The 21,039-nt window shown below is 42.3% G+C and overlaps 1 protein-coding gene across 4 annotated transcripts in view; it reads left to right on the forward strand.

Moving 5' to 3' along the window:
* RBM33 (RNA binding motif protein 33) overlaps nucleotides 1-9,584 on the forward strand; it is an 85,094-nt gene extending 75,510 nt beyond the window's left edge. For all 4 annotated transcript variants that reach the window (XM_068146000.1, XM_068146002.1, XM_068146004.1 and 1 more), the window contains 3 exons: nucleotides 1,324-1,512; nucleotides 5,959-6,047; nucleotides 6,227-9,584. In XM_068146000.1, coding sequence (XP_068002101.1) covers nucleotides 1,324-1,512; nucleotides 5,959-6,047; nucleotides 6,227-6,275 — 327 coding nt within the window. In that variant the 3' untranslated portion in view covers nucleotides 6,276-9,584. The remainder of the gene's footprint in view (nucleotides 1-1,323; nucleotides 1,513-5,958; nucleotides 6,048-6,226) is intronic.
* The last annotated feature ends 11,455 nt before the right edge of the window (nucleotides 9,585-21,039 follow it).

The following is a 21,039-nucleotide window of genomic DNA, read 5'->3' on the forward strand; positions in this document are numbered from 1 at the left end:
CTAGCACAGGGCTGCATGACCCAGGAGATGCATAATTGCATATAAAGCTTTTAATCTAGAGAGACATTTTTGTAGCAGCACAGACTGGAGATGCCTGCAGGTTGTTCAATCTGCTGACTTTCTGGCCAGCACAGTGCTCCCTGGGGAAAATGCGTGCGTCCTGAGGTAGCTACTGTAGGAGAAGGTATCCAATGTGCTTTCTGCCTGTAAAACCAAGAGTTTCTTCTGAAGCCATGCTCAAGCTTTCATTCTGGCTGTTTCTTGCATATGTAAGAGCATCCAGCAACTGTTTCAGGATGCTCTTTGGTCGATCCTCAAAGTTGATATAAAAATGCAGTTGGTGATCTCATAACTTGATTTTTGCTCCGATTATGCGCTGGGAGGAGGCAGGGAGAGGATTTGGGTGGCATTGATGTGTGTCATCTTTGCATTTGCAAACTGGCACGCTCCCTCAAAATAGCTGATGTTTTGGCTTTAAAGTTCTTGCTTGGTTTTGGGTTTGAAATGCTGGCCTTAATCGTTCTGCTTGATCTAAGGATAAGGTTTCCCTGCTGGTCGAGAGGGATGTGAAAACTCATTGCCCTTCCTAGGCTTCCCAAGTAGAGGTGGAGGAATTGTGTTGAGTGTTAACTCAATGTTAAGTGTTAGCTCTGTTTAACATTTGTTACTCTTGTTTTCTGTTGTTATTTTTCCTCTCTCCAGCTGTTCTACCTTTAATTTACAAGAACTAAATCCACATATTTCATGCTCTGGGGGATAGTGTGGTGCCGAATCCGACCAGATTTGCAGAGAAGGAGCTTTGAAAGAATGTTGGTTTAAAGTTAGTTAGCATATGTGAATATTCTATCCTGGTAACACAACAAGGATTGGTAGCCATAGAGACTTGGAGGTGCTGGAAGCAGTTTGCTGGTCTTGTGGGTTAAGAAGAGAAAAAGGAGAGGGATCACTGGTTGACTTCTTTTGGCTAGGCTCAAAATATGGGAGCCGAACACATGCTGCTAATGTGATCAGTGTTGAAAACTAGGTTATATATTTTCATCTGAGATCCTCCACTCTGTGCTAAAGCTGAGGCTTGTAGCCTCAGTGTAACACACATGACAATATATAACTTACTATGCTTCTAAGAGAGGTTTGTATAAGCAGTGGATGAATATGTTAATAATTGGCCTTTCAAATCGGCAAACAGCAACAAGCTGTTTTAAATCAAGGCGTACTTTAATCAAGTCTTTAACTGAATCACCAACTTCCCTACTGTCTGTCAAATGCAGTGAGCAGAAGCACTAGGTAAGTAAATCAAAATACTGTTACTTTTGTTGTTGGCAGGTCATTATGCACGGCAGAGGCAGAGGAGTAGCAGGCCAGATGGGCCGAGGACGCTTGATGCCAAATAAACAGAACCTGCGAGTGGTGGAGTGCAAACCTCAGCCCTGTATTGTGTCAGTTGAAGGGCTTTCTTCATCAACTACTGATGTCCAACTGAAAAACCTGCTGATGTCAGTGGGACCCATTCAGGTAGGTCAACCTCGGTTTATCATTTTTGTGCCAAAAGGCTTTCATTCCAGAAAGCTCAATTAATTCCCTGACACTAAATACAATGTGTGTTTATTGGTAATTTATGTCTGAAGGCACCCCCTCCCACCTACCCTACACCTGGTAGCAAAGACAAGCATGTGATGATATTGTGGCACAGGAGGCACGGGAGGATTTTGCTAACTATCACATTCCTGCTGCAAAGGAGTCTCCTTCATTCTGGAGCTCTGTGCTGCCTCTGTTATTTTCCTAGACAATAGAAGCCTACCTATTCTGTGAGGCTGTTGAAGCCAAATGATCCTATCAAAGCAAATGTTGGGTTTGGTTGCTGTCCTTGTTTTTAATGCTGACTTGCACCCACCCTTTCTTTTGACATTTACCTTTTGCTGCCATTGCAGTACTGAGGTGAGAGCACTTAATGGACACTACCCAGTCAAGATTTTGTACCATGTAACACCATCTATTTTTTCACATGAAGCACAGTCTCCTTTGAAGGGTTTTATCTAGCCTTTATTTTTTTTACAAGCTTCTTTCTAGGAAGGGCCCATGAGCAATGTTATGACACACACACACAGACACACACACACGAGTGTATCTACTGTGAAGCATCTCTTTGTAAACTGCCCTCTGGAGCTGATCTATCAGTTAAACTGACTGTAGGAAAACAGGAGGCTTTCAAAGCACAGAAGGGCTTAGGAGGCCCTGTCTGATGTGTTGTTAGTGCAATTGAAAATACCAGTCAATGAATAGTGAGATATACAGGTGAGACATTTTCCTTGATACTTTTTTTTCCCCCCAGTTTTTAAGTGCCTTGTAAGACAAGAACTGAGAATGCAATGTTTGAAAATGTGTTGTCCCTGTTCACAGCAGTCACTTTTGTAGACGGTGCTAGATTCTTAGAGAGGCCAATATCCTGAAGTGTATGAGTTGATTTTCATGTGGCTTTAAATTAATGCTCTTACTGGTGTTTGTGCAGTGTTGTACAACATCCCCTGCAACTCAAAGTGGTCAGGAGCCTCTGATAATGAAGGCATACTCGACTTACTATCATGAGGTTATTTCTTCATTCTTCCTTTAAAATGCATTTTATTTAAGTGACTCACAGTGAGGAGTGCAGAAGGAAGGCAAGGAGTGAATGGAAAGGCTTCTTGCTATGGCTTTGGGAGTTTCATGCAGGAAGATAGTATGTGTGAGAGACAAGGAGAGGTCATGGCCATGACCAAAGCAAAGAGATCTTAGGTATTGCAGAGCTCTTATCTTCTAAGTGTTACAGCTTGATGAATTGAAACAGGAACAATTTGGGAAGATTACCATTGTAAGAGGACAGCAAGAAGAGGACAGCTGCATTTTTTGGGAGATAAAGCAAGGTACCCAGGTTGTTAACTGAGTCAGGTGGAGTTCAGAGATACAGTATGGAGGGAAAGGTTGAGTCAGGTATAGCTGCCTCCATGTTTAAGATGTAGACTATTCTGTCCTTAATTGTTGACTATGTTCAGCAAAATTTTCCTTAGTAACCTTAGGAACTTTTCTGGCATAACAGAAATTTTTAACATAGGGAAAAAGCATTTTAACATCTGGGAAAACTCTGTAATGTGTCAATGGAGTGAATGGGGAGGAAGATACTGCTTTGCTTTTCTCAGTATGAAAGGGTTGGATTTTTATTCCTAGCTTTTTCCTGTCAGTATTGTAATCAAGATACAAGTACCTTGCACAAACTCTGGGAAGGGAAGTTGAAAGCTTCCCTCAATTTGTGATGTTCACTGCTCCTAGCTTTGCCATCAGCTTACACTGAGGTGATATTTCTGTATCATGGAATCATTAAGGTTGGAAAAGACCTTTAACATCATTGAGCCCAAGCTGGTCATGTGTAAGAGAATACGGAAGCTTTTACAATTGAAGTTGGAAATTCAGCATTTTTCCCTTCCATACCCTAGAAATGGAGACAACTACCTTTTCCCTTACTTGAGCTTTGAAATACCCTCTATTGCCTAATCACTGAAGACTTTAATTCTCATCCTTGCTTCATTAAAACTCCCCTGTTATTAACATAGTGGAAAAAAGAACACCGTCAAGATCCTCAGTTCAGTATCTTGAGAAAAATCTGTGGGGCACTAGGAGCAGCCCCTTAGTTATACCTGCATTTTTCAACTCAAACATGATTAAATTAGCAGGAAAAGTTTCCTTTCCACATATGGCCTGCTGTCTGACTCCTTCTGGAGTGGATAAACATTCAGATGCAAATAATGTACCTGCAGTAAAATCTGAGTACTGAATAGGAAACAATTGCATGGTATAATTAAATTATACATTCCAAAGTGTTGGAAAGTGCAGAAGATTTCTGAGCACACCACCAGAACAGAGCCTCCTGGGGACTGCTGGAGCAGTGGCATACAGTACACATCCTTCCAAATCCATCTGCTAAACGTTACTACTGAGTTGCAAAGGTCACAAAAAGCCCAGTGTAGTTGTAGGTGCTCTCCTACCCAGGTTTAGTGTTTATCCTGTCTAAAGAGGCTTGTGTTCAGCTAGTTATTGCCTCTCTCAGCTTGTCTTATTCTTGTTTAGGATGGTGGCAGGTTGAGGGGGATCACTTGCTGTATCTTCAGATAATTTGATTACTGAGTGATCATTCTGGAGTAGTGTTCCATCATCCTTAATCAAATTATCTTGCATCTGATGGTTGCAAACGTAAAACATCGGTGCAACAGTCTCAGTATCGCTTTGTGCAGATTTCAGGTGGTAAGTCTGATGGGGTTTTTTTGGGTTGTTTTTTATTTTACACAGTGAAGTATTTTTTCCTTTCTTCCCTTTTTTTTTTTTAACTTCACTGTTGAATCTCAGAGCTGGGGAGAATGTTGCAAACGTAGGTGTGTTTTGAGTAGTTTTACAGCTGCTGGTTTTGCTCTGCTAACGGTCATTTCTTCCCTGGTGCCAGAAGGCAAAAACAGTTGCCGTGTTGATGTGCTTCTCTCTGCTTTCTTGGAGTGACAGTGCTACCTAGTGCTCAGTTAGGGTAAAGGCAGCTCTCTGCACTGACTTCATAGTCGCTGAATTTAGTTTTAGCTTGAAGGCGTTCCAGTGGAAATGACAAGCACGTGTGGATGAGTGCTCCTGCGGATCAGCAAGGCTCTTCTCCCTGTGACATGGCACACAGGGCATGCAGGGCTGACCTGTGTAGTCTTCCTACCTGTAAAAATGTTTTCAGCTGTTGCAGAAGCTGTGCAAGGAGACATGGTCAGCCCTGCTCTGTCCTTGAGGATGGAGAAAGAGAGAAGCAGCCCCACCATAAGCCTGCCCAGTTCAGCTGAGCTGTAGAGCAGTACGTGAGCCACAGATGACTATCTCAATGACATAGGAAGGTCCTTTCTTCTCATCTTGTCTTGCATACAGAGATGGAAAGCTGAGCACTTTTAAAGGCAGATAGTAGGAAGTCAAAAGTGGCAGGAAAGCAGGAAGGATGGAAGAGATCAGTTGCAGCAGCTGAGGATGTAATAAATACTTTCTGTTCAGGACTCTGTGCCTGTTGGTAATGGCTGGGAAGTGTCACTCCCAGGAAAGATGCTTCAGGTGTCAGGAGACTGTGAGGATAATAAAAATGGGTCTGCATATATTGTTGGGAAGGAAGAATAAATACAGTCCAGTCTTTCTTTTTAGGAAGTGTCTGTCATGCTGCCATGTGACTTGTTGCAGAGCAGGTTGGATCATACACTGGAGATGATGTTGGTTAGGAAAGCTTACACTTTTGCATAGACCTTTTCTTAGCAGCTTCATATGGACTGTCACTCCTGATCCCAAACTCACCAATGAACTGTGTGGTCTAGCAGGTAGTCCAGTTATTTCATGAAAGACATTTGAGTAAAGCAGGAAAGGTGTATCTCACTCCTACCTGCTGAGTTTCCATCTCCTAGTGTTCTGATATCTCCCTTTTAACTTCTTTCTGTGTATCCTCAGATTTTTGGTGTCAAAGATGTTTGTTTTCTGCAAGCAATCTCTTGCTTCCTATTCATGGACGTCCTGCTGCTTGTCCCAAGGCTCTTTGTTTTGCAGTGACTCCAAGTGCTTGTGTGTGAAGCTGAGCTCTGCCCAGCTGAATGTTTCTTATTCACTTAGCAGAAGTTTGGCTGCAGGGATTTGGACCATCTGTATGGACTGCACTGAAGGGCTGTCACCTTCGCTCAATGACTGGTAGTCTGGCTTTTCTGGCTGGTACAGCTGCTCAATGCACCAGCTCTAACACCTTCAGCTGGGTCCCTGACTGCAGTCTCAGGAGTCTCTATATTCCCAGGACACTAATAACAAAAAATAAATAGGTTTCTGAGAAAAGAAATACTGCAAGATTTCAATTGATGTGATGATGCAAAACCAAGGGGCTGTAAGTGGAACTTAAAGTAAGTATTAAAAAGGTGTTTTGGCTTTTTGTCTCTGCAGAGTTTACAGATGCTTCCTCAACAACGGAAAGCCATAGCAAAATTTAAGGAGCCAGCCCATGCTTTAGCATTTCAACAGAAATTCCACAGGTAAATAATTAAGCTCTGCTGCCGCCTCAGTTCCTTCCCTCCCGTCAAAAGTCAGTCTCCTCTGTGCAATGGTTCTCTTAATCCAATCAAGCATGTCTGTATTAGTCGCCCTCTTCTCTGTTTTCCAGCCGTAGAATCAATTTGAGCAGCAGGTTTAAATTTCTTTTAACTCTTAACAGGCACATGATAGATCTGTCCCACATAAACGTGGCACTGATAGTTGAGTGAAGTCTGCTGAGAGGAACTCTGACACTGACAGGAGCGTACTTGAGGAGCTACGTGAGGCACAGTGGCAAACCCATCGGATTACGAAACCTTTCATCGTAGGCTTTAATTGCCGTGCTGAACTACGGCAAACGACGAGATGTCCTCCGGAAGAGCCGAACTTGCGAGGATCTGCAAAGGTGGAATTTCTGTTTGGTTTGTTCACATTCTGTTGTAACCACATGGAACTACAGACCTTTTTTTTTTTTTTCCAAATGCTTTCAATGCATGTAGACACTGTTCTTCAAGATCCTACTGTGCGGCCACAGTGACTTGACAGAGAACGTTTACGTCAAAAGATTTAAAACCTCTTCATAGCAAAGAATATTTGATAATGGTTGCTCTTATCTTCAGTGCGAGGTATTTGACTGAAAACTCACTTTTCTAAACAAAACCCCTTAGTTATTTTGTATATCTGAGAGTACAGAAGGAATTCTTGCGTAGAATTCAGTGTGGTCTACTTCTACTGACTAGCAGTGTGCTGAGAAGCTTTTGGAGGTGACGCTGGGAAATTGTAGTTTCAATCTTTGTAAATAAGTCTGTCTTCGCATTTTTCTATTCCAAGACAAGATTCCATCTTCTCCTTCCAACTCCACTTATTCCACAAAACCATGTGTAGGAAGAACATTACTGTGTTTTCCCTTGGCTTTTAAAAGTAAGGGCTTTTGCCCTTCAGTGGCACCATGGGGTAGTGAACTCTTTGAGTTGTGACTAGGTTGTTTTAAATGACATTGCCAGGTACAAGGAAAAAAGAAGTATTTGGTGGCTCACTTCAAAAATGTGACATAGGAAGAGTGACACATTGCTAATAGTTCTTTTGGGCTAGGGTCTCACCATTGCCTTATGCTTTGATTAGTTTATTTTATTTTGAAATTTCTTTTGTGACTAATGCTGAACCATAAAAAAAACCCTGTAACTGAAAGGACTTGGCTTGATGTGTTGTTCCCAATACACACAGGACTGTAAGGATGTGATGAATCTACTGGTGAACGTGGCAGTTCCCAAAAACTACCTGCAGACATTAAGGCTCATATACCTTACTCAAAGTAATCTCCATAATATTTCCTTTTGGTTAGAGCCATCTAGATGGTGTTGCCAAAGGAAGAATTTTTTTTTTTCCCCAGTTATTTCTGAATAAACTTATTAAAATGCCATCTTTATATTGGATTCCAGTTTTTATGAACATTGACTTAGTTTTTGGACTGTAAGCTTCTGCTTCATCCTTTATTTTAGGAATACCCTTAAGCACTCCACCTACTATCTAAATGGGGGGAGTTAGAGAAACCTTAGAGGTTTGTTACCTGAGTGACTGAGGAAGAACATTGTTGGTATGTAATGAAACAGCTGCAAATGGGGTCCAAAATAGGCATTCCAAGCATGGAAGGGTGAACTAAGGGAGTTCATAGTGCCGTAGAGATCCTGGCGGGGAGGGGATTTATTTATCTATTTATTTTTAAGATTTAATGTTAACCAAGTCACAAAGACCTAATTGGCTTTCTTACAGTTCTGCTCCAGAACTGTGGTGAAATTCCTAAAAAGATAATGATTTAGTAATAAATACTGTCAAAAGTTTTCTAGGTAAAATTGCTCTATATTCACAGCAATAATACAGAATAACGTGGTGTACTTTGGAAACACTGTACTGGGGAAAAACCTGAAAGAATATTCTAAGCCCATTTAGTAATGAGACACAGTAACATGAGAATTTTTGCATGGAAGTGAGTTTTACACTGAGCTGTGGAGTTTCCCCTTTTGTGCGTAACACTTAATAATGTCAAGCAAAATTACTATACATACAGTGCTCTTAGTGCCTCAAGGTAGAGCCAAGCCCAGGAACAGAATGAGCCACAGGTAGGAAGTGCCTGGTGGGAGTCAACACTGAAGACTCGTGGAGGTGATCTACCCCATGCTGTTTAACTCCTCAAACTGTGAGCACTAGGATCCCTACACTGCCTCCTCAGGTTATGTAACTTTTACTTTTAAGAAATAAATGCTTATCTTTAAAACAAGTCACTAAACTCTTATTCATCCCACTGTTAGGGAGTAGCTTCTCTCTAATGAGAAGGGTGAGAAGACATCGCGGAGTGGAGCGATAATAGTGCGTGTCTGGAAATCTGGGTTAGATGCGACTGCCAGACAGGCCAGCAGCCGAGTTCAGCAGTAGGAACATCTGCAGCTGATCAGCTATCCTGTTAGAAACAAATGTTATTGGGGTTAGAGGGTTTCTTGGAGCCTAAGAATATGGGTTTGATTCAAAAGTCAAAGTAGTTTGTATAAGCACTCCTGCTTTGGGTTTTGAATCCATCCCAAAGAGGCTGAGGTTCAGCCAACTTAAGTTTTAACAATTTTTATTCAGTTGGATTTTTATTACTTTAAAAAAACCAAAACAAGTGAGACAAATGTGTTGCTTTGGAATGAAGATAGGAAATCACCTCAGGTCTGTTTAAACATAGGAGGCAATGTCAGCTATGGCACTTTAATGACTGAATGCATCCTCTTTAAGGGTGGTTGCATTAGCTGATTGCTTGTGCATATACAGGGTGTGGGCAGAACACTGGTAGTGATTTTAGCTGCTTATTGCAGTACCTGGGTATCTTACACATGGACACACTAAATGTATGGATGTATGTCTGTATACATTTTATTATACACATACATACATACTCACACCCTCTGTTGTCACCATCTCTCTCTAATACCTTAACTCAGTAGCAAAAGTAGCAGTTAGGTGAGTCATTTGTCCAAATGTTTGCTTTGTTAGTTCTCAAATCATAACTTCAAAGTGGATCTCTTGGCCATGATCAGTTGGGATGATGCAGCTCTTCTAGATCCATTTGTTCTCTCCTAAAAAAAAGCCCACCCAAAGGAAGCAGAGGTAAAGCTAGACGAACGTGTTCCTGCCACGTTCTCTTTTAGCACTTAATTAAATCCGAGCATCTTAAGTTCACTTCTTGGAAGATCTGTTGCAACCATTATCTTGTTCTTTCTTTATCATTCATTCAAAAATACCATGCAGAATGGAAAAAAAAAAAAAAAAAAAAAGACAAGAAAAGACAAGAGGCATTTAATGTAGTCTGTAAATATTGACCTTTTGAAATTAAAATGTTACTCAAAGTGCTTACAGTCGACCACATCTTAGCTATTTGTTAGGGTTTGTTTTATTTTTCCCCCCCTTTTGTGTTGTCTTACCTGAGTTTAATGGATACAGCTCCATAAATGTTGATGTGCTTTTGTGTATATCTTCAATTTTTTATAAAGATGCTAGTAAGTCAATACATATATCCTGATCTGTGTATTATTTGTTCAGTTTTTATTGGCATCATTTTATAATGATTTTAATAGGCAGCTCCAGTAGGTGATTATATGAAGCCGACTTTTTTTTTTTGGGGGGGTGGGGTGGGTGTTCTTTTTCAATCATTTTGTTTTCATCTTGCAGCCCTGGAGAATTTATTTTATGACTAATCACATTTTGCCTTGGCTAAAAGATTGGGTTGGCCATCTGATCTGTGGTATTCTGGTAGAATGTTCTACCTTTAATTATTATTATTACTATTATTATTAAAAGAATAAAACAAATCTGTCCTTTAACTTTTGAGGGGCTGTACAGAGCACTGTCAGATCGAGGCATGGGGTTTCTAGGCTTGTTCCATTGCGTTGTACAAGTACAAATCAGGTCTGTAATGTACTGTTGTTCTCAAAAGCTTGGGATATTTTGGTCTTACCCCTAATTCACGTTGGTCGTGTAACACGTTTTCATCGCGATGTTGGCAACTGCTGCGGGACGTATGCTGTGTACGATAGAACCATGTGCAGCCTTGGGACAGCTCGGTGCCACTGGTGCTAGGCAGGAGGAGGGCAGATCCATAGCATCTTCACAGCAAATGTTTATCTCTGAGTAGTGGTAGGGAACAAACTCAGACACAGTTACAGTTCTTGGCCCACATATATCTCCTGTATGACTTGGGAAAAGAAAGGTGAATAGTGGCACTCCCTCTGTGAAGTATCTTCTGATACCTAGTTGATTCCCCAGTTTAAATCTGAAAATTCACTTCAGATTTACACATTTCTATTAAAAAAAAAAAAGGTCCTTCTAGCCAGGCAGAGGGAGCATTTTAGCTCTTTGCTCTTAGGTTCCCACTGCAAGGGTGAGATTATTTTTTTTTTTTATATATATGTAAATCTCTAGGTTGTTTCAGAATGACCTTGAGGGTCTTCAACGTTTTTTTTTCTTAACATTATCTAACAACCTGCAAAAGGAAAAACCTTTTACTTGGTGCTGAAGCTTTTATGTATTTGGAACATAGGATCTTCCACCTGTTTAGCTTGAAATCGTGCAGGTTTCCCCAGAAGCTGCTGTCAGCGCTTCCTGTCGCTACACACAGTAGCTGCGTGTCTGCATGTGTGTGTGGGTGCATTGTCCATGCACATGTGGGTAGGGGGAGGGTGGGAGAGGGTGGCCTTGCCATTTTTTGGTGGGGTTTTTTTGTTGTTTGTGGGTTGTTTTTTTGTTGCCTGTTTTTGTTTTAACTCGGGGAGCTACCCTAGATTTATTCTCTGGCACAGTACAGTGCTGTTCGTGTCCTCGGCGTAGCACTGTTGTTTACGTGGGTTGTGATACTCAAACCTAGAAATCTGGGCTCATCTGTTCACTGCCAAAAAGGCTTTTTTTTTTGTCTGTTTTTGTTCAGAGAGACACAAACCTTATTTTTTATATTTTTTTTAATTATGTGTGTGTGTGTGTGCTCTTTTGTTTTTGTCAGCAGCATGCTGGATGAGAAATTGGATGTGAAGGAAACCTATACTGAACAGATTGCACAGCTAGCTCTTAGAAAGGCCATTTAGGGTAACACAGGACTTTTGTTTCAGTGTTACCTTAGATCATGCCTTAACCTCGAGTTAATTCGTAGTCGTAATATTGGAAGTATTCTATCTTCAATTAGCATCAAATCCTAAGGATTTTATGTAAGGGTTTTTTTGTAACCTGATTACCTTTTTTTTTTTAAGCATGGAGATGACTTATCCACATGAGCACAGGGTCTTGTGTCCAAAACCACGGATTCATATTGGATCCTTACGTATACCAACTTCTGGTATCATATGGTTGGGAAGGATCATTTTGTCCTTTGTAACGCTGCTTTTTGCAGGGTTGGGTTTGGGTTGGGTTTTTTTTCCTTTGAATTATAAACACACCTCTGTTTCCTACCTCTGTGCTTACTTTGGGGGAAAGTACAGCCTTGATTGCACTAAGGAAAACCTCAAGGGGAAAGTTAACCGTTCAGGTCTCTGTGTTGCTTTCTCATTTCTTGGTTGGATGCGCTGATTTTTCTGGCTGTCTGGAAGTGGGCTGTGTACAGACACTGTGTTTCAACAGGTGACCTTGCTTTTCTTGACTGTAACAGCACTCAGATTAAGCAATTTTTTTAAACATTTAAATAATTTGAAAGAGCATTACAGATTATTTTTGTAAAAGAACTTTTGTACAGTTAAAACATGGCCGTGTTGCAATGCTATGCGTAGTCACTTGGAAGATCTCAATTCAAAACGCTGTTATGTTTGTCCAGTGGTTTGGGATTTTTCTCTGTGTGCATCTAATGCTTTTTAATATGCACTGTTACTCTTTTTCCTAGCATATCTCTCAGGCTGACTTTGGAACTTTACAGGTTTAGTTATATAACAACAAACCAAGTTTTTTTTGCAGGGTTTCTTTTGCAGGTGGTGAAACGCCTCTCAACAATTTAACTTCTGATTAATACACATTTTCACTTGCAGATACAGCAAAGGCAAGATGCTTACACTCATTTATTCACAGATGATCTTCCTTACCATTTCACACCATTTTTACTGATGCAGAGTGACCTTAAAATAAGTCAACTTTCTATTCATCCTGTGGTACCCTTTGCCTCTAGCCTGTCCTTTCTTGATTTTCATCTCATTTGCCCCCAGTTTTTCTCCTTTGCTCCCATGGTACCCTTTGCTTCTACCCTGTCCTTTCCTTTTTTTCATCGCATTTGCCCCCAGTTTTTCCATTCCCACAAGGATATTTATATATATTTATATCCTTGTTTTTTATATATATATATAAAACAATTTCTATCCTTGTTACCTTCCTGCTCTTTTCACTCCCCGTTCCTCTCTCCAGACCTTTTCCTATCTGGGTGCATTTCATTCAATCTTGTGCTCTGTTTTCTCTTCTTACAGCTCTTTTGAGGAGGTATGAAGCCTAGATCTCGCACCCTCAAATCACACTCTAATGTACTTCTCTTTGCAGGCTGTGGTGCATAAAGTTGAGGTTACTTTTACAGGTGCCACACCTTAGGAGATGCTGCCCAGCCCAAAGTATTGGCGAGACATCACTTAAAATGGTTTTTCTCCTTTGCAGTTTTACCCATGCTGGAGAGTTAAAACACTTTTGTGTGCATGTTCTAGCGTTTGTGGCAAGCCATATGAAGCAGGATTAACAACTCTTTCGTCCTTTTCACTTTTTCAGGAGTTCTGTTCTTGAATTCAGTGATAGTAATAGCACTTTTTTTCCCCCCCTTTTATTGCCACATAGAAATGCGAACACTGTCGACACAATTCTACCTCCTATTACTATTACTGAATGTGATCCTTCCTAACCTGTAAAGTCTTAAACACTGAGATATTTGGGTGCTTTGAGAATCACTCCAAATATGTTGCTCTGCTCTGGATTACAGAGTTTGTTTATTGGCAGTTCAGGATGTAAATTCAGCAGCCTCCTGTATCATACTGACTCCAGTGGGGGTTCGTCTGCCTCATGTTTCCTACAGCATCATCTGCACAAGGTGTTTACTGCTAATTTCATGACTGTAACGCTGAGCTATACCAAATGCTCACCTCGCCTAAGAGAACTTTCTGTCCTACCTATTCAAGTGAATGTAAACATGGAAACACAAAGCTGATCTTGTGTACAAGGTGTTCTTAACATGTAATTCCATGTTTGAAATGTCAACATGTAAATATATTTATTGTACCTAAGATGTGTCAATAAACTTGATGCTTCTATTTCGTGTGTTGGTGCCTGATTTATGACTCAGAACTTCAGACTTGCCAGAAGCAGCTTCACAAGTCCATATTCTTTTACCATTTTTATTATTTCATTAAAATAGGTATAATAGTGTTATATTTCTTTTTATTTATTCTACCATTTCTATAATTTTATTTATTGCTATCTCTGGGCCTCTACTCTTACATCAGCATGGTAGCATGGGGTTCTGTCAGAGCTATGCAAGGGTGCCCCAGATGGAAAAAAAAACAAGTGACTCAAAGTATAGGACGTGGCACTTGGAACCATGGTTTAGTTAGTCATGAGGTATCGTAGTATCAGTCAGGGTTGGAAGGGACCACAAGGATCATCTAGTTCCAACCCCCTTGCCATGGGCAGGGACACCCCACACTAGATCAGCCTGGCCAGAGTCTCATCCAGCCTGGACTTAAACACCTCCAGGGACAGGGCCTCAACCACCTCCCTGAACAATCCATTCCAGGGCTTCACCACTCTCATGGTGAAGAACTTCCTCCTCACATCCAGCCTGAATCTCCCCACCTCCAGCTTCATTCCATTCCTAGTCCTATCACTACCTGAGATACTGAGAAGTCCCTCCCCAGCCTTCCTGTAGGCCCCCTTCAGATGCTGGAAGGCCACAATTAGGTCACCTCGGAGCCTTCTCTTCTGCAGACTGAACAGCCCCAACTCCTTCAGTCTGTCCTCATAGGAGAGGTGCTCCAGCCCTCTGATCATCCTCGTGGCCCTTCTCTGGACCCGCTCCAGCACATCCATATCCCTCTTGTAATAGGGGCTCCAGAACTGGTTGGACTTGATGATCTCTGAGGTGTTTTCCAACATGGTTGATTCTATGAGGATAGGTGGTGGTGAAAGGAGCTAGTGTTTAAGTAACTTGTTTGAAGGGGCTGGAGGCTAAGGGTCTCATAACATAGGTATAGGAGGAAAGCTTCTGACACATCTCATAAAAGATCTCACCTTTCAAATATCTTAATTGATGATATGAGGAAGACCTCTCAGCAAGCTCAATATGGTCACTGTCCATTATGTTCTGCACACAATAATATCAAGATCAGTGGAGGCTAATTCTGGTGGTGTGTTGTGTATCAAGAAAGGAGCTCAGCATCAGCCACCTGGCACTTCAGAGGATTTTCTAATGATTTGCTAAAATTGTTCACAATCTTGTGTAAAATAATCCCACTATCACCCTGCTATCACTGGAGGTGGCTACCTGGGGACAGATTAATGGTACTCCAAGTTGATTGTTTCTGCTTGCACCCCAATAGAGAACCAGCAACACAGTGACTTTAGAAAGCTCATAGGAGTGAAACTAGTGCTTCTGATGCCATGAGTTTTATAGTAAGAGTAATCATCTTTGCTCACAAAGTTCCAGCTTACTTTTCAACTTACAGTTTTGTTTCAAATTACCAATAGGATTGTTAGGATGCCATAGTAGGATTAACATCCTGCTATGGCATCACCTCTTCCTCATGTCCTCTACTACAGAAAACTCCAAGCAATATTAAACTTCACCTTCAAAATCCAAACCTGATGAGTTCTATCTCCTTACTTCTCTGTACCTTCTTTCCCTCCCTCTGTCAATCTGCATTCCTGGGGCACAAATGTGTGTTGTAGTGAAGTTGATGTACCATTCAGTCCACTCCTGTAATAAACTGACTGGGTTAACCATCACATAATGCAGGGAAAGAACAAGTTCCCTCTGGTTAGCATCAGACACAGGAGTCTGGGTAGACTTCAGAAGTTAAAATGTCCTGCTGGTGAACTTCTCATTTTGTTAAGACTTCAGGATTCATGCAAGGAAGTGCTTTGAGAGTTAAAAGGCTGACAGCTGCAGAGTAATGGAGGGCATCAGTGGAGCTAAAAACTAGTTATTGAAGAGCTGGAAAGGGACTGACCATGGCAGGTACAAACAAACCCTTAAAATCAAGCTCTGAGATGCCTAGTGGAGTGCATTAAAAGTTGGTCTTGACTGACCTTAATCAATTTGTAATGATTTGGGCAGGAAGAACTGGAGTGTGCACACCAAGCGTGTTGGGAGACACATGAGGGAGGGCTCAGATGAGGAGGATCAGAGTATCTTAGAGGAATTGGATGAGCTAGAGAATTAGAATAATAGAGGTGAGATTAAATTTAATCTCACAAAGTGCCAGAGCATTGCACTCTGCCGTTAATAAATAAGGATTTCTGTTGTGAGAGTGACTGGGAGAAGAGAAAGAGCTGTGAATTAATTGCAGATGGCTGATCTATAGATGTGCTGAACTATGAAAAATAAAAGACAGTTTGGGGTTGCTTTTTTTTTTTTCAGGATGGATGGGTCAAGCACTTCCAGAATTGAACTACTAGCATGTGTATGGGTAATATGAAGATTTAATGCTGGACTGCTAAATAGCAGCACTCTCAGCCACCCCCATACTGGCCTGTATAGAAGCACACATACACCAAGTATTTATCTTAGGAGCTTTCTGGAATGGTTCAGCTATCAAAAGATTTTTCTTTGCTTTTGCTCTCCATGTTCAGCCTTTCAAAGACCAGGGCTTAAGCTACAGGAAGCATGCTTAGATGGGTTCAGTGAGAATTGACTGGTCACACGGTGCCACTGCTCCTTGGTTTCAGATGTCAATCCTGGTAACTGCTGAACGTACATTAAATATTTTCACTCATCCATGCTGTTTTGAAGAGATCCCAGGGGAAGGTGTGCCTTCAGCTAGTGAAAAGTGAAAAATGCTGACTTGGGATAACTTCTGTGGCGATGCAGTCAGCACAGGGGATGCATTGGGCAGAACTTGGGAGCTGAGTGTTTCCATTTCTTCTGATTCTGGTCCTATATACATCCCACTGATTATTAGCTAATTACTAACCACTTTTCATTAAATTACTGATGAGAGGTTTCTCCTTCCATAAGAAGGATTTTAAGACAACAGCAAGAGGTTGGACAAAATAGCCCAGTGGCCTTTTCTTGGATCACAAAACACTAAGGCTGTGTCTTCCAAAACTTGGGAGCAGCATCACACAACCTTTACTTGCGGCAAGGTTGCAAGAGGGAGAGGGCTATTTTCCTTCAAGCATCTGTGCCCAAGTCAGGTGCATGACACCATGCTCTGTGCCTTCCACAGCCCCAGTTAACACAGATCCCCCTGCTGCAGGGCTTGAGGGATGGGGAAATAGCTAAAAGCTTCAAAGGAAAATGTCAAAGACAGCTGTTCCACTTGTTTAGGTTGCAGCAAAAGGTATTCAGGGGGTTAGATGCCTACTCAGCTGCTCTCACAGCCCTCATTGTAAAGCGTGTTGGGGGTCTTCAATCTGTTTGTTCCAAGATTCATCACAGGGAGTTTGGGCACTTTCTCAAATATTAATTGTCTGTTTAGCACTACAGAGAGTAAAATGGTCCTGGCTCAGGTGCTCTCTGGGTAATGTCTATGTCAATGGTAGCAGGCACCAAATACTTTGAGCGCAGGCAAAGTCTAGTTCAGTAGCATGGTCTGATTGTTATAACAAATCTGCAATCTAACACTGTCAGAGAAGTTGATAGCAAACCAAATGACAAATAACACTCTGGACACTTGTCACCTGAATCCTTACTCTTTTGTGCTCACATAGGTCATCTATATGATAGAGGGGCTGTCCCTTTCAACCCTGACGATGCTATGATTTGCTCTGGGATGCATTTAAGGTTTCTCTGCAGATATTCAGTGGCCTTGAGGTCTGCCTGTTCTTTGTCACCTCTCATCATTTGTGCTTTTAAAAATCATTATTATGGGTTTATTAGCTTTGTTATTGAAACGAGGGCTTCTGCAAGCAATAGATGGATACAAAACCTGTGTCCCAGGGGAGTAACAGGGATGTGCTTGGTGGAGCACAAGGTACCATTTATTGTAAAAGAGTCCTAGTCAGGGGTTTTGTGTGACAAAGCCAGTCCTGGGAAGCCAAACCTCATTTAACTAAACAAGGAGTTCATTTCTTCTTGTACTTTTCATCTTAATGACTGCCACAGACTTGCCTCTCCGCAAAGTGATACCTACAGCTCCTACTGCTTTAAACCTTTCAAGCTGCTTGAAGGTTCTAGTTTATTGGAAAGGGCCTTGTTTTCATTCACTAAGTTCAGGAAAATTCATGGATTGCATTAAAAGAGGGAAGATGTGCTTGTTTGCAGGTCTTTCCTGCGTTACTTTTAATCAGCTGTATCCAGAGGGAGGATGCCCGCTGCCTTTAATGGAGATGAGGAGGAGGAGGGATGTAATCATCCCTCATCAGTGAGACTCTCAATCACTGCTCTTCAAGCAGCTGGAGGTACATAACCTCATCTTCATTTGAAAATTTTAGTACCTTTTCTCTTAGCTGCCTCCATTTTATGCCATTTTTTTTTCCCCCCTCATAAATTTTTATGATTTCTTTTATTATTTTTTTAAAGGAGAATTTATGGGCAAAATGGCAAGGACCGTGTGAAATGTGGAAGAGCTAAAAGGCTATCACGGTGGTAAATGAGGCTAAATGGTTCTCTACCACCAGCTGTTTAGAGTTCAGTGATTGAGTCTAACTGACAAGAAATAATTACCCCCCTCTCAGAGAGGTGAAATGGGTCCTCACACTGTGAATGCTGCTGATGAAGAGGCTGTCCCAGGAGAAGCACAGGATCCTTTCCGGCAGTCTCTGCGCCTGCATTGTGGCTGCTTAAATCCTTCGCAAGCATCTTGCGCTGAGGTTTTTCTAGCACCGGGGGATGTCCTTTGGTGACTCAGCACATCTCTCTTGTCTTTTGGGTCCCAGCAAGGTTCAAAACCTTGACACAACGTCTTCTTGCAGGGATGAGCCTGGAGACAAAACATTCCCTGCATTATTGATTAAAGCTGGCAAGTGTCTCGTAGCCCTTTTTATTTCAAAGCAAGAGCTCTCGTGTTTCTTATTGCAGAGATGTGCATTAGGAGCCAAAAAAAACCACCACCACTTTTTCTTTTCTAATCAATTTCAGGAAACAAATATAATGAGTGCAGTCGTTTGCAGCCTGTTCCAGGGCTTAACAAACCTTTTAGTGAAGAATTTCTTTCTTAATGTTGAACCTAACCCTCCCCTAGTGCAACTCGAGGCCGTTTCTTTTTGTCCTATCTTTTGTTACTTTGGAGAAGATCCTGCCTGCTACTGTGTGAGGCTGGTTTGGGGACCAAGTGTCGGTAGGTGGTGCTGGGAGGCCGGGCAGGGTGACAGAGCCACATCCAGGGCAAAGGAGTGAAGTCCTGAGTGTCAGCCTAACCTGGAAAAAGTAATTTCGATGTTAGTGGGAAAGAGCCTACAATGTAATCTCCATCCTGCTGCCTGCTTTCTAAATGAGCTTCATTATACACATAATTAAAGGATAAGATTTGAACGCTATTTAGCAGTGTTTTAGGGGCATTAATTTCAAGACTAAGGGTACCTGGAGATTAAATAAATTAACTTACAACCAAATCAGGTTAATTGTAATTTTCTTTACCTGGAGTGAAGCTGAAAGAAAGGAAAGTTTTGATTCAATAATAACTGTGGACATAGTAAAGAAAAGCAGGCTCTTGAAGAGAAGGAAATTTGCTATGAGAAATAGTGAATTAGGAACCCAAGGGGACATGAGCAGAGCTGGGCAGCAGTGCAGGCTGCAGGGGCATCCCCTATAAACCATGGGGCCATGACTCAGCCACTCCCCTGCACCCCCCTTTCCTTTTGGCTGCCTTTAAATGGTTGCCATTTGTGTAGTCAGACTGGAAGCTTCCAGTTGCTCCCAGTTCCTCCCGGGCAGGATTGGAGAGCCCATCAATACCTTGAGCCACTGCCAGGCACAGAGGTCCTTGGAAGGATGCAGAGCTGGGGAAAAACAAACACAGAGCCTGTCTCTCTGCTCAGATATAGAGCCTGTGCTTGACCTGGAAGCACCCTGCCCAGCAAATCTGACAGCAAATGAAGTGTCAGCACAACATGCAAACTCATCCTAAATAATTCTGGGTTTGCAGGCTCAGCTCTCTCCATCACCTGCTTCCAGGCTCGGCAGGTCTCACAGCAGGCTGTGGTGTGGGCAGGCAGGGATGCTGCATAGCACAGTGACCTGCTCAGGCCTGAAGGCAACTCTCTGGGGTGCCATTTTTGCACTTGAAGGTTTGGCCAGGCAAAGATCCCTTCATTATATTGGTGAGAAACTGGGCTCTGCTCTGCCCAGCACACTCTGTGTTTCTCCACACAGGAACAGCCCCAAATTGGATCCTGTATTGGGCACAACCCTTCTGTGGTGGGATGATGCTCCTAGATGGGAACAGAGCTGGCTTGTGCCCACAACACAGACATCATTTCCTAACCTGTGTCATGCTAACCCTTTCACTGTGGGCACTGAAAACAGCAGCAGCCATAAGCAAGTCCCTCCATGCACCTCACCTGGACATCCCATCCAGGAATTCCATTCAGGGCTGTGGCTCTGCACACCCACCCTGCAGCTGAGTGTGGAGCTCTCTCCTGCCAAGCCCTCTGGGTTTGACATGCCAGATTGACTAGTGCTTGAATCTGGTGGGATATCTTCAGTGTGACCAGTGCATCTATCAGTTTCTTAACTGTTGCTCCCACACCTGCAGATTAGGCTTGTCAGCCCTGAAAGTCTGTTCTGACATGGAGCTAAACACTGCTTTAAGTAACAAGGAACTAGCTACAGAGATGCCTGTGAAACCTGATGCAGTTCCTTGAGGGATGTGATCTATAGCTGAGTGCTTCTTTTTCTGTGACTAGCATGACAGACCATCACAAAGGACAGACAATTTTTCAGTGCAGGACCCATCTCTAAACCTTCACCTTTCAGAGTTCACAACCTCCTGGGTTTCTTCCTTCATCTGTGTCATTACCAAACTCACTCTAATACTAAGCAAAACTTCAAAACCTTTTCCTTGCTATGTACATGTGCTGCTTCCCAAAGCTTTTCCCCTAACTCTGCTGGAAATACTTCACCTGGTATCTACTAGCATCATATCAGCTTTTGGCATGGTCATTGGTATATTCACAGCACTTACATGGAGGTAGCCAATCATAGAATTGGCAGGGTTGGAAGAGACCTCAAGGATCATCCAGTTCCAACCTCCCTGCCATGGCCAGGGACACATTACACTGCATCAGGTTGCCCAGAGCCACATCCAGCCTGGCCTGTAGGACTCACGCCTCCTCTTACTTCCACTTTCTAGCAGGAATAACTATGGTTGCTTCTGAAGTATGGAATGGAATGGAATGGAATGGAATGGAATGGAATGGAATGGAATGGAATGGAATGGAATGGAATGGAATGGAATGGACCAGAAAAGACCTTTGAAATCATCGAGTCCAACCTATCATCCCACACTATCTAATCAACTAAACCATGGCACAAAGTGCCCCATCCAGTCTCTTCCTAAACACCTCCAGTGATGGTGATTCCACCACCTGCCCGGGCAGCCCATTCCAATGGCCAATCACTCTTTCTATGAAGAACTTCTTCCTAACATCCAGCCTAAACTTCCTCTGGTGCAGCTTGAGACTGTGTCCTCTTGTTCTGGTGCTGGTTGCCTGGGAGAAGAGACCAACCCCCACCTGGCTGCAACCTCCTTTCAGGTAGTTGTAGAGAGCAATAAGGTCTCCTCTGAGTGAAATGATCAGTGTATGAGGAAGTCCTTTTATCTCTTCCATTTCACAGTGAGCCCTTCACAGCCCCTCATT

This window comes from Melanerpes formicivorus, unplaced genomic scaffold, assembly GCF_026170545.1.
Source record: "Melanerpes formicivorus ecotype bairdi unplaced genomic scaffold, bMelFor1.0.p_v2 SCAF_13, whole genome shotgun sequence".
Classification (NCBI taxonomy): Eukaryota; Metazoa; Chordata; class Aves; order Piciformes; family Picidae; genus Melanerpes; species Melanerpes formicivorus.